This window comes from Aythya ferina (assembly GCF_964211825.1).
Source record: "Aythya ferina genome assembly, chromosome: 9".
Lineage (NCBI taxonomy): Eukaryota > Metazoa > Chordata > Aves > Anseriformes > Anatidae > Aythya > Aythya ferina.
The window spans coordinates 11,776,800-11,791,457 of record NC_140305.1 but is presented as its reverse complement, the minus strand read 5'-3'; the positions used below and the strand labels follow the sequence as shown (position 1 = coordinate 11,791,457).

At 36.8% G+C, this 14,658-nt stretch overlaps 1 protein-coding gene across 5 annotated transcripts in view; it reads right to left on the bottom strand.

Moving 5' to 3' along the window:
- STAG1 (STAG1 cohesin complex component) overlaps nucleotides 1-14,658 on the bottom strand; it is a 180,316-nt gene that overhangs the window by 58,614 nt on the left and 107,044 nt on the right. For all 5 annotated transcript variants that reach the window (XM_084529472.1, XM_084529469.1, XM_084529468.1 and 2 more), the window contains 3 exons: nucleotides 13,017-13,090; nucleotides 8,783-8,906; nucleotides 4,691-4,789 (listed from right to left, as the gene is read on the bottom strand). In XM_084529472.1, coding sequence (XP_084385598.1) covers nucleotides 4,691-4,789; nucleotides 8,783-8,906; nucleotides 13,017-13,090 — 297 coding nt within the window. The remainder of the gene's footprint in view (nucleotides 1-4,690; nucleotides 4,790-8,782; nucleotides 8,907-13,016; nucleotides 13,091-14,658) is intronic.

Here is a 14,658-nt window from a genome sequence, read left to right as displayed (position 1 = left end):
TACAGTGACAAAAAAAACACACACAAAAAGCTATCCAATTTAGAATGCTATAGGAAAAAACAAGTACTTTTGTGAAGAAAGATCTTTCAGCTGGACGCATGAAAATCCTTTGATACCATTCAATCATTTAATTTACATCTTAGGATGCTGTGTGCTATGTGCACAAAGAACAATAGGTATGCGCACAGAAATGCGAAAAAAAAGCTTGTATACTTTCCAAGAAAAAAGCAAGAAGACTGGAGTTGAAACATTGTTCTGCATTGGTCTTACTTAATATTTCTCTCTTCAAAAGGAATGTGTTTGAGTTGGTGGCACAAAAAATGCCCTACTTCATTCCCCTGTAAATAAATAATTTTAGATAAAGTTATATATATGCAATAATATTGCATCTTATGCATATTTGGAAATTCTGTGCAGAAAATTGCACATGAATATATGCACCTGCATATTGCCTATAAAGCTGGGGCCTTTATGCCTGGCAACACTCTAAGGTTTTAAGTTGGCCTCGACTATTACACTACAGACCTTCCACAAGCAAGTGGGAAATTCCACAGTATGACATTGTATTTTCCTATATTCTTTCCAGCACAGAAAAGCATACCACTTTCCAATCAAATATGATGATTCCACACCTTTTAAGGACCCAGCAGTTATGAGGAGAAGCCCCCTAAAGTTCTTTATGCTTAGTTTCAGTTTGCTTACTGTCTACCTGCAACACATGTGATTAGTGAGCGTTGCTGTCCTCCCTATGTGGAGAGAATTTCTATCCATCCATAAAAACGTCATATGTCTTGATGTTTTTGTTTGACTGATCAAGTTAATGAAAATAAATTGGGCCATGTGAAATAAAACTTTATTTCTGTGGCTTGAACTGATTCATAAAGGACTGTGTACTAATATATGATATTTGGGGATGTGAAAAATAGAAGGCAGGAAAAGAAGAAAAGTAAGTGTGTATTGGAAAGCAACAGCACAAGTCTCCAAGAACAAATCAGAACAGAATAAAGTGTTTACATCTTTTTTACTCTTCCAGGCATAAAAGGCTGATTGTGTATATAAAGCAACAGATGCTTATTTCAATATTGAAATTTAGAAATAGTTTATAAATAATGCATTGTGGCTGTCTTAAATGTTTCCTACTTAACAAAAACAGGTCTGCACAGACACTTCTTGTCACTAATACTGACTGCACCTCTGTCACCATGAAGTTCCTGAAATCCAATGCATTTAACTCTTACAGCTAGACAGTCTTCGAGACTGTGAGAAGAGACTCAGGCAGTGAAATAATCTTCCAAATAGGAAACTGTGTATGTTTACAAGATAAAAATTGCTGCCAATTTTCCAAAGTTTGTGGCCAGGCAACAACAACTAACAATAACAACATCAAGAGAAGGAACTGTGAGAGCAATACTACTCTTAAAAGTATCGGTGGAATTTCACACAGCTCTTCAAAGTCTATCTGAAATGGCAGGAACCACAAGGAGACAACTAACTGCATAGAAAGGAGTAAGAACACTAGTGTAAAACTCCTTTTACACCTCTGAAGGAATCCTGGAAGGGAAGGGCTCTTCTCTCCTGACTACAGAGCAAGAGCTCTCTGAATTTGGAGTCTTTGACAATGACAGATGCGACAATGCTTCTTTATCCAAAAAGGCTGTTCACTCAGTTTTGCCAGGAACACCAGGCATAGCATTAACAGCATGGATGTGTAATTTCTTATTTTCTGCCCAAGTGCCAGCATCTCTCAGTGATGGTACCTGTCAGCCCGATACCACAACCCTTGGAAATGAGACTTTAACACCTAATGCCCCTGGAAGATGAAATTTCAGCAGTGTTCTCGGTTCCAAAACCCAGCTGTTCAATCTGCTTTGACAGAAATTTTCCATGCAGCAGAATATAACACATCTGTATTTTTAACTTGAAATATTAATTTACACTATAAAGATCACTTTGCATTATTTATTAGGCTGTGAACAATACTTGCTGAAGAACAAATCCGCTGCTGCCATTCAAGACATGCAGACAGCACCATCTTGCAAAGGGTCAGGGATGAGGACCGGGAATTAAGTGGCTACAGCAGTATCTGCTGATGCTTTGCCTTTGCACTGACTGCAAAAGAGCTAATTCACATATTTTCCACATTGGTTCAAATAATGTCTGCATCAGACCACAAAACAAAAGTCTCTTCTTTGATGGACAAACATGGACAAAGCTTTTTTTTTGGGGGGGGGAGGATAGACAGGACCTATTTTCAGACATATCAACTGCTAGCAACACTAACAGAAATGCTGTAAAGAACAGACATCTTCCCTTTGGAGAAGTGACATTATCAGATCCTTCACATGGCTATGTGGTAAAATATTAACAAGCCAACATAAGTAATTCTGGAACAAATTAGTTTATGCTTTTAACAACTAGACCATCTCTAGAGAGATTTCTCCTGACAATTTGAATGGACTGAGCTGAACCGCAGCTGAACTTCGCGGGTGGATTCAGGGCTATTGCTGAAATACGTGTAAGGAGCCATGGAACCGAGAAGAGCATTTAGCATTTTGCATGGGGTGGTGGTGGAGTTTGTGGTGGCACAGCATTTAAGTTTGGTATCATAGATAGCAAGAGTCTTAATATGAAAGTTTACTCCAGCCTGGTGCCAAAGGCTGCATCCCTGTCAGCACAGCTGCAAGCTGACGTGCAGGCAAGGGCAGCTTTTTGTTCTACTGAATGTGGCTGGAACAGAAACAGGTGAATCTTCCATAGTGTTGAACTTTTTTTTCCCCTATGCTCACACAGACTTTGACCTCACCTTTTCCATAATTTACTTCATAATGTAACAGATTTATATGGACAAAACATCTTTACTGGAACAGAGGAAAGATAAGACTCCTAACAGGGCTCCCTTTCCTCTGATTTTTTCTTTTCACAGCAGTGAAAATTCTTTGCTCCATTCTAAACCAAGAAACAATGTACAGGCTAACATGACTTCTAACGAAGAAAATTGTCTGCACTGTGAAAAAAGCCAGGAAGAAGTATTTAGATGTTTCATGTTCCTGTAGATTTTTGAAGCACATTACTTCATAACCATTTCTCACAGTGCCTCCCATGGTCAGTTTTGCTGATGGACGGGACAGGTTCAGACTCTAAGCATAATTACTCAGCTACCAATTAAAGTGTAGCAGGCTAAGAGAGAAGGAAGCATCCAGCGCATCTAGTAAAGAGAAGCAGATATAGGACCATGAGAGTTTTAGATGCCTATTTCAAAGAAATCACATTAGACAAACAGCAGATACAAGCAAATCTTTAAGTCTGCACAGAAGGAACAAGAAATGCTGCACAGCCTTGGAGGGTTCATGTTTCTGGAGAGCTACCTAATTTCTGGTTGTCCTGAGATGTTAAGCAAACCAGACTTACAGAGGTGCTACAGAAGTAGTATGAAGCTTCTACCATCCCTGTTTGCCAGGTACTCTTCTATGAGAGGAAATCTTGTGTTTACTGCAATAGTTACTGAAACTGACTTTACAATACCAGAAGAATATAGGCGCTGAAGGATCTCACAAAATGTTCTATTTTGTCTCCTACTTAAAAATCAACTCTCTAGCTCAGCCTTGACAGATATCTATTTAACTCGCCCTTAAAAACCTCAAAAGAAGGAGATTCCATCACCCTTCTCAACAGTCTGTTCTATTATATAACCACAATTTTGGACAAATAGACTTTCTTAATATCTAGATTTTACCACAGCATATTTTCTTTTCCATTTCTCAAATGAATGTGGTAGCGAAAGGCTGATTACCACTGTGTTTTTATCAGTTGTTTATACAGAATAAATATATGGCAAGTTTTCTGTATTTTTTGCTTTTCTAGATCAAACTGGAGGACTTAAGAGTAACTGCAATGGCAGACATAACTAGTCAAACAGTATAAAATCTACAGTAAGTTTTTGAGTCTGCTGCACAGTATTTATGAGTATTTAAATCTCCACTTCTTTTCTAAACAGGATTTTTCATCATCATTGTAATCATGATTTTAAAAAATAAATTAAATTAGTCTTTCATTGGGGTGATAGCACCAAAACACAAAAGCGATGGTAAAAGGTGCCAGCAGAACTGGTGACTGTGCCTGGAAGCTTTCTTTACAGAGCATCCAAGCAGAAGCAATGACAGCATTTCCAGTCATCTCTCCAGATACTTTACTTGTGAAGTAACACTGATATGCCACAAAATGAATTAACAGACACACTCTTGTTAAGATATTAATCAAAAATTAATAGGGGAGGGGTGGGGAGGGAGAAGGAGAGAAGGAGAGAAGGAGGAGAGAAAGTGCATTGTAAACTTCTGTCTTATGAACCATTTTTTCAGGCTGTTACTTTTGGATTTATTTTATGTGAAAACCCCTGTACAAGTCCTTAAAATTCAGTAAATCTAAAATTAAATAAGCAGAAGCAGATTGAATAATGACAATAAATAAATGACAATAATACAGATAAATAATCACCTTGGCCAAGCCAGATAAATTTTACAAGATAAACACTGTAAAATTAATTTGTCTTAATCTCAGCATTCATTAATAGTTTTGCTATGGTAGTTACAAGCCTTGTAACAAGCAAATAAGTATATTTTTGCATTTAACATACAAGTCAAAGACTGGAACATGATGAGATAGATGATACTTTTATTTTCCATACTCCTCTTACCTTGAATCTATTAGTGAACAGCTCCAGTTTTGGAAACAACTCTCTGTTGGTATACAGACTCTGAAGAGCTTTCAAACACTTCAACCTCACTTCACCTTGCTAAATAAAACACACTAAGATTAGCTGATATAATATCCTAATCAAATGCCATGAATATTAAATAATATAATTTCATAATTTGTTTAATGTACATTTACAACTTTATGCTAATGAGTTACCAAAGCCAATTTGCAATTCAGCTAAAAACCAAAAACCACATGCAGCTGCCTACAAACAATGTTAATTTTTTTATTTGCATGTATAAAGAATTTAATGTGGCATTACTTTAATGTCTCTTACTGTTTCCCTTTTCCTTTCAAGTAACTCCACAGTACAAAAAGACAAACAAGCCTGTACGCAAATACAAAATAAAGACATCTGATTTCAAGGTGGTTGGTGAAAAGATAGCACAGCAATTTATCTTTAGGCAAGAGACTAACAAGTAAATTTTTCCTGATATTTGCTGCTTACAATCAATGGACAAGTGTTCAAAACGATTGAGTGTAGGCTGTATGTCTGAGTTGTTCTGGTGGGCAGAACCTAACTCCCAGCTACTCTTTAGACAGGGATCGCTTTGATCTGGTGGGCTGTAGGCAGTAAAAATAGACATCGCAAGGCCATGGTTTACTGATCAAGATTTGTCACCTACAGGAACACTGATGATACGTGGTTCCCCTGGGCACATGTGCATCATCTGGCTGGCTGCAAATGTACTTTACATCTGCAAAGTCTTGGTAAACTATGGGTTCTTGTTAAAAAATATTTGTAGGTAATAAAAAGGTTATAATCACAAACCTGCTTTTCATTTCTGAGTCTGTCTATTCTATAATCAAGTCTGTATTAAAAAAACTGCTCAAGCTCAAACCTGAATGAACATTCAGAGACTGACATAGAAACAGAAGCTAAAAATCAATTTTTTAAGTTTCCTTTTCACCAATTTGAAAAATGGCAACAGAAGATAGAGGCGCGGACAGAGGCAACCCCTGGAGATGACTGCCCTTCTTGGCAGACAAACACTAAGGATTTACTGTCTCTGACAGCAAAAAGGTCAGTTTTTTAAACTGGTGTTCAAGGCTGAAATTCATCTCTTCAGAGAGGGAAGAGCACATTAGTTTGCTAATCCTGTTATGAAGGTTTTAAAATAGAGTCAGTGGAGATTATTGACAGAAACCCACAACTAAGCACAAACAGCAATGACCTGGATGAGAATGTAAAAAAGGCAGAAGTGAAGCTGTACATGGATGTACTGCACTGAAGTCCAGAACGGATGAGAGAAAATGTGCCATGGATCATCAATATACCAGACACAAGAAGTTTCCAGAGTAACTATGAGAACCATAAGTAGTACAGAAAGTGAGCATTAATGTGAGATTTTCACATCCCAAATATTCTTGGGGAAAAACACAGCAGAAATTTCTTGCCTACCAAGGGTACAGATGTTCAAGTTCAAGTAATTCCTAAGAAACTTAGGATAAAAGGTGGAAACACATTGATTCGGGGCAATAAAATGAAGAGACTTAGGTAACTAAAGAGATTAGTTTACTCAACTAAGGAACTTGTTAGGAGGTCAAGCACAAGAGGAATTCAAAAAAAAAAAAAAAAAGCAAAACCAAGAAACTGGGGTACCAGTAGGCAAGTCTTCCAGACAGCGCCAGTGAAAACCAAGGTATTAAGAGATCTTGTACTTTTGGAGGGCTTGCATTTTTTAACTGGTTCTTATTCAATCTTTTTTTTTTTTCAGTAAGTGCTTCCTTTTGTACTTTCTCCCTCCATTTTGTCCCCCGAATGTCTCTTTCTCTCCACTTGCTTCCTTTTCATCCTTTGGCACACAGTTTAGCTAACTCCGACTCTTCCCCTATTCTCTCTCACCCTGTACAGTAAGCATAAACCACATCAAACCAAAAAAAACCATCACATAGAATGCGTATCAGGATACTAAACAGTCAGATTAGCTAGTGATTTATAGACTGAGAACCCCAAGGCACATCTGAGGCTTGCAACAATAAATATTACAAAACAGCAGAGGCAGGAGAGCAGCTTGATGGTATTCTTCCATGTCTGGTCCAGATGGAAAACTTTTATTTTTTCTAATGCAACACTGTAATTGAAAATTTGTCTGATAGGAAAGAACATATTAACTTTAGGATAGCTGAGGTAAAATATATGTTAAGGCTGCAGACGCATGATTAGACTCTGGAGGATGTGAGAAAGCTATTGGACATGACATAAGAAATTGCTGGATGCAACAGATCACACTGTGAGAAGCTAACACAAGTCACAGATAGTGCCTTGAGGAATGGATAGATTTCACAGATGGTTAAAAGAAGTTATGTGAGAAATGGCTGGACTTAACACACACTAGAAAGGGATTGATAGCTGTGAAGCACAGCAATACTAGATTCTCTCTAATGTTGAAGTGTTACTTTGTGAAAATGTTCTGCTAGGATTAGAGTGCCCAAAACTCCACTGTTGCTTTTAGGTATACACTCTCAGTAGTGTCTGTAGAGTACATAATTGTTAGGGCTCATTACAGCTGTAGCAAGGATCTTCCTCCTACTCAAGTTTTGTAAAATTGAGATGAAATGTAGAAGTTCGGCAAGTTTAGAGAGGAAAGCAATTGCATATCTGGTGTCTAAAAGCACAGAGGCTATTCTTAACAAGTGAACTACTGCTCCAAGTCAAAGGAAGATGCATATCCGTGACAGCTATAGCTAAAGCAAAATATTCAGCAGCAGTATAGTCTCTTCCTAAATGATTTTCTTCAGACTTCAGAAAAAGAGTGACCAAGCCATATCCTTTACATGAATATGCTGTCATATCATACCAAGTCATATCCTTTACATGAATATGCTGAATATATGGATTTCTATAAGTTATAGAAAAAAAAAAAAACACCTTTTTAAAAAAAGATGTTATCTATTAGTTATGCAAGTCATCATAATGAACTTGCAGACTTCTGAATTTTTCCAGCAGCATTATTAGAGAGAAAAAAAAAAGTAGTCTAAACCAGCATGCCAGAATTTAACGAGCATTTCAACACTATATGTAGGTCTCACCTGCTTTTCTTGGACATTCCTAGCAAGACTGTTTAGAGTAAAAGAAGTATGTCTAGTCATTTTGGTGAAAGTGGGATGATGGCTAATCCCATTTGTAGCCTGATGTAGAAAAGTATCCCGTACAGTCAGGAGCGTAAAGCCCTGTTCTATTAGCGTTAGAAATGGTCCACACTTGCAGGAACTGACTGGTATGTGGGCTTGATACCACCCAGAAAGGGAGGTTGTGGATACCATTAGTACTAAAGAACAGTGGTCAGACAGGAAAGAACCTTCAGATACATGTATCTTTTCAACTCCACCTAACCTTGAACAATTTCTACTGTAAGAAAGGCCAAAAGGCCAGGGTGATGGCTGCTCTCCAAAACTAACTCAACCAACCATCTGAGCTCTTCTAAGCTGGCACCAAGAGACAGATTTGAAGAATCCACAAAGAACTGATGGATGCTTTCAGGAGATGGAGGAATAAGGTTAGAAAAATGTCCTTTAAAGGCAGCTGGAGCTGAAATGCCTGTAAACCGAAAATAGCAAAGAGAAAACGAGTTGTTGAGAATTCCATTATTGAGGCACCAATAGGCCTGTTTGGTTACTTCTAGGACACAGAGATGTTCTCTTTCCTCTAACTAGTGAGCAATGCAAATGGAAGAGTTGACTTGAAATCTCGTTCTGATTCTGCTTCAGACATGAGGGTTCTAAGGAATGTCAGCGAGACTACTTCTCTTTTAATTAGAAGAAAAGCAGCAAGCAAAATTTTCTATTAAGATATGCTAACAGAGATTGAAAAAATAAAAACCATGTGAATCATCACGTGATTTGGGGTAACTGTATCCTGATTTAAGTGAATGCATCAAAAAACACTGGTTGAAAGATAAATGACCTGCAGGAAAAAAAAGAAAGGTCTCTTTATAAACCAAAAATGATATACTACATATGTCTTGGGTAGTAAAAGAGTAGCTATTTACAGTACATTCTTCTATGTACAGTAATACACAATACTTACCCTGTCATGTAGTGTCCAACCAACATATTTTAAATAGCTATCATTCAGGAAGGCATCACTGTACATTTTCATCCAGACACCAATTTCTTCAATACAGACAGCTCTAATCTCAGCAATAGCATCACTAGCAAGAAAAAAAAAAAAAAAAAAGTTAACCAGATTACAGACACGTACCATTTACCTCATTTACTCATTTCCACTGCTGTAGCTATAATATTTTGCCTTTACTTGGGTTTGATGAACTTCACTATATAGGGCTTGTCACTATGTAGTGCTCACTCATGATCTATCTCATCATCTCAATCTCTCTACATTCAGATATGTTTCCATTATCTCAAAAAAAATCTCATTCTATTTTGCCTCTTAGTCTATTACTTGACCTTTTCCTTCCCTCTTTTCAAACAGAATTATGAATCCAAGTGCTACAGACTTCCTCTCAATAATTATTTCTGAAACACTGTCACTGTGATTTTCTAAGCAGGCTTGACTTCAGTTTCCAGCTAGAGATGCAGAATAAGTGCAAGATGGAGAAAGTTACTTGGTTTTACCAAAGGAGCTTGTCAAAGAGGAAAAACGGAATTTGTTATGTCAGCAGAACCTGCTTCATGCAGCATACGAAAGCCCTTGGAACAAAAGCCAGGAAAAATGTTTATATGTCAACATTAGTTTCTTCAATTTTTCTTGCCTTTTTTTTTTCCTACATTCTGACCGTGGCAAGTGATGGAAGAGGCAAAGACAGACTTATGAGCTTCTTACTTAGGTAACGGAGCAGGAAACTGTCTGGAGAGATCACCTAAAGAGATCAGGAATGGAAATGACTTGAATCTGATTGGCACTTCCCTGCCTGATTGACATAGAGCATGGCATATTTACTAATAATGAGCGACAGCTAAACAACGGGAAAAGGGATTGGGGCCATCTGGCCCTTTAGTAATTTCATCTCTGAGACATCTGTTACTATGAGAAATTGCTTGTGCCACTCCAGCTGGCACTGCTTCACAGTTCCAAATTTCAGCAGTAATAAAAGAAGAACATAGAGAGCCACCGCTCTCTACTATTCCCTAAGAAGGGAATGGTGCTTTGCAAACACTGGCCTTGCTTATAACTGAGACCCTTGTTTTGTGCTTTTTTTTTTTTTTTTTTTTTTAAACAAAAACAAAAACCTTTGGGAACAGTAATAAATATTGATTTAATTCTAAAGTTGCACCAGCAGAGCTCCCCCCAATCTAATTTATGAAAAAAATAAATTTCAAGCTTTAAGCAGTAGAATAATTGCTAAGTGCAACTGTATTTTTCCTAAAGTCTTCAATTTTACAAAATGTAAATAAAATGTTCCCAATCTTATGCTCAAGATATTTATTGCATAAATTCACAGAATATAGTATAACAAAACTGCTACACTATCCATACTGTAACTGCCTATGTCCTTCCAACCTTCACATTGGAAGACTCTGTATCATCTTCCAGGCACCAAGGTGAAAACCACAATTCCTACACGGACATAACAAACAATCATAATATGACACATGACTAGAAGAGACATTTCTAAAGTCAGTTCTCTGTTTTTCTCATTAAACTTCTTATTACGGAGGAGACTGCACCAATATAACAGAATAAAACATGCATTTAAAGATAACGTATGAATGCATTTGCGGAATTTCTAGACATGTCATCAAACCACTGTTGTTGCCTCTCTATCCAAAGTGAAACACACTGATTCTACCAACTTCCAAGCAGAGTCATTAAAACTGGTCTGTCAAACTCCCTGAAGACAGTTATGCTATAACCTCAAAAACTAGAAGGTAACTGTCAATCCACCATGTAGACAAGGTGCATTACAAGCAGGGTAAGTCATTAAATAAGCTGTTCCTACCAGGGAATTCTCAAACAGGTTTTAGATGCTGTAAGGATGAATGCGCTAAAATAATACATTCAAGGGTTTGCACTACAAAAATTGCATTTGTTGTGGGGAATGCAGTCACAATGAAGTTTTAATTGAAACTACACATATATTCACATATATATGTATATACATATATACTTCTGTCTAACTCTATATTAATTCACACTAAACTAAAATAGTAAATCTCTTAAATAGAATTATAACTATTTTAAAAGCAAAATCTAGGTGGAAGGAATCAGAATTCAAGACAAACGGCAATCTGTAAGTCTGCTAAGTATGAAACAAAAAAAGGAGCAACCACATATGCAGCCACACAAAGTAGCCATATAGACATTTCTTCTAGGGGATGACAGGCTGAGTCCTCAGATCCAAGTAGGTTATTTCACCACCTTATAAATTTGGTAACTGTGAAGCATTTTGGAAGGATTTAATGGCAATCCCAAGAAGAACTCAAGTGTCAACAGCTATTTAGTCATGCAACACAGCCAGCCAAAATCAGGAAAAATTATCTTTTCTGTAAGAATACATTCAACCTTCCCTGGGCAGACAATGAAAAGCTGATTCTCAATCCAAAGATTCTCAGGAATCCCTAGACACTACAAACATTCACTTCAAGAGAGAAAGACAGACACAAAGAATAAAGCTATTAAACTAATTATGAGATATGATATATATACTCTGAGCTTCTGTACAGCACAAATTGCAAAATACTGTGTATGAGTGAGGTGAAAGGGAAACACTCAGACTTCTATTTGCAGCAAAATTCATAACCTATGTTCCTACTTTTAGTAAAGATGTCCCCCACGATGGAACTTTCTGAAGAGTTTTAGACATGGAGGATCAGATAAGAAATTCACTGGCCTCTTTTAAATGTTGATTTACCAAGGCAGACCCATTAAATTTAGGACAAACCATAGCAAGCACTGGCAGGAAATAGCATTTATTTCATGCTAGATTACATCTGAATATTTTCATCAGGGCCAAAAATATTTAGGACACTGAATTAGAGTCTACAATGGATAACTGGGATATGTCCAGTGGACACAGGTATGCTTCTCAGCCTCTTGCTACAGTGGCGGTCCATTGTACCTTCTGGGCTCTCTCAGTCCATTTGATTAGCAGCTGAGGTTAATCAAGACCAAAGCTGAAGGTAGTATAAGCTGACCTGGTTAAACTGCACTGATGTTAAGAGACATGCTCCAACTCCTCTGTGCTGTTCAGTCACACATTTCCTACCACAGGCCTCTTCCAAAGTTTCCTGCACACCTTTCTCCACAATTACAATTATCTCTCTGCCCCACTACAGGTTCCTTTTCACATTCTAACCCTCCTCTCGAACAACTTTTTCTTGCTTCCTGCCATTTGTCTAAAAGATTTCATAAATGATGATGTTTTACACCAGAATTGAAATCTAAAAGGTTAATTGCATAGTTTAGTATTGTTGAATTTTATCTTTTGACTTCGATAAGCTAATTAACATTTAAAGAGTTGGTTCACCAAGATGCTGCAGATGCTTAGAGGTATTTAGTGATGCAAAACAACCCTAAATCTGTCTTAAAAAACTACTGCTCTCTGATAAGCCACACTCCAAAATAGCATGCATCCATATCTACTAGAATAGAATGCACACACATGCACATAAACACATGCACATGAATATATGATGAGTTTTTCTATTTACAAGACATAAAATAATAATTACTGAAAGAAATTGTAATGTGTTAACAGTGCAATCACTTCTTTACTTTTTTGCGATTACTTGTTCTTGATATAAACATCCAAAACAATTAACAAGCAAAAGCTATGTGTTAAGTGGAATTAAGGTTTTTGTGTGCCTTTATGCAGTTTAAAGAGGAAAACGCCTAAAATAATGTTACAGTTGTGGTCAATGTGTATTATTATGGAAAACATCAGAAATTTGTTGTTTATGCGTAAGATATACAGAAGAAAACGCAGGATAGAGAGATACACAACAACCCAAACTGCCCTATTATGATATACAGCGATCATGATTACTCTTAAGATACGTGATGTTTATGCTCCCACTGTGGACAACTTTTCTTTTTCGAGAGAAGAAGTTGTCTTCCACAACTCCTTAAAGCTGTTTTACTGAATTAAAAATAATAATAAAAAAAAGCTATGTAGACAGATCTATTGGGCAATTACTGGGGGTTACACTTAGATTTTCTTCTAGAACTTCAGTTATTTTGATACTGTTTTTATGGCATCCAGAACATTACATCAGAAGAAAAATCAACATAGAAAATGTCCTTGGCATTATTTGTGATTACACTTTGCTAACATAGTATACTGTAGCACTTATTTTCTTACCGGTATCTATGAACAAATATACCCTTAAAAATAGAGTTCATCATATTTTCGATTTCATCTTGGTTTTCTTGTAGCTGAAAAAAAAAATAAATAAAAGATCACTGCTCATTATAATTTGGTATTCTACAATTCCTTACTGGGAAGCGCTAGAAGGACCATGGAACAGCTCTTAATTAATTATTAGTAAATTCCCCATTTTCTGTTTTTCCAGCACATGCTCCTATTGTGTGCAGACACATACGTATGTATACATATATATGCAATGCCTTAATGTAAGAAAGTTAACATTCCCTTAAACATCAATTAATTTAGTACTCAATTAGTCTTTTGAGGTCATTACTGTTCTTTTGCTATAGAAATTCAGGCACGTAGAAGCTATGTGCTCAGTAATGTCAGCAGTCCACTAGTCAAACAGACAGAACTGCGAATGGCAACTGAAGAAACAAAGCCTGTTACTGAAAGAAGTAGCTACAGACCAGGAAGTCACCCTGAAAAACTCAACGTCCTACTTAAGGAAAGTACTTCTGCTCAATCTCAAATATAAATTTAAGTTGCTTTAACTTCAGCGCCAATGATAACCGAAATTCTAAGCAAGAAGGCTTTCCAGAATCAGAGCATGGGTGCATACCACCAGAGCACAGCTGACACCCAGTTCCAGGCCTCAGATTGAAAAAAAATCAAACCGAACCAAACACCGAACCTAAATAAAAAAGGTGCTACGAGTAGTTGGAGTGTTTTAAAAACATCCCTTAATAGTTCCATGTAATATGACTGCACTTTATAAGTACTACAGAAAGTTTACTTTGTGTCAGTGGATATGTTAATAAATCCTGAAAGAACATCTTGGAAACAACTGAAGTATTCTCATATTGTCGTCTTTTGTGCTAAATTAAATAAAGATGACTCGATTACAGCAAAACACAGTTTTGTTAAATAAGATGATGCCAATTTTATACAATCAACTTTTGGAACAGAACTGCTACAACACTCGAAGCCATCATTCTTCCTTCAAGGTGTTTTTTAGTGTCAAAGCAGAATACCACAATATATGTTAATATAAAATCTTCATATTTTCAGCATGAAAACCACAACAGAGCCTTACTAGTACAGACTGTATGTATGTACAAAACAATAAGAACTGTGTAATCATACATTTAACAGACAAAATATCTTAAAACCAGAGGCAAAATTATTATCAGCTGTTTTGTCTTCCTGCATAACATGAGCTCATAAACACTTTCACCTAAGGGTTTATATTTTTCAAGCCATGTTTCTAAATATTTCTACAATACCTTCCAGAAAAGATCTAAAGTAGCTTGCAATATTCAGTAAATGAAGTCTCAAAGCTTCCTAAAATGTAGGGAGGTGCAGCCTCCATTTTGCAAATGGGAAAACTGAGGCATGGGGGGATCTTGACTAAACTGTCAAACACCTGAGAAAGAAATAAATTTACTAGTAAAAGAGATTGTGTACAAAGAGAGTAATTGGGTGCATGCCTGCACTGCGTATACCGAAGGACTGGTACACTAAACAAGCATATTTAGGCATGGCTTCTGTTTTCAGCTTAAGCTCAACACAAATATGAACGGAATAAATACTCAATCAAGAATTTATATAATGCAAAAGAGAGAGTGAATCTCTA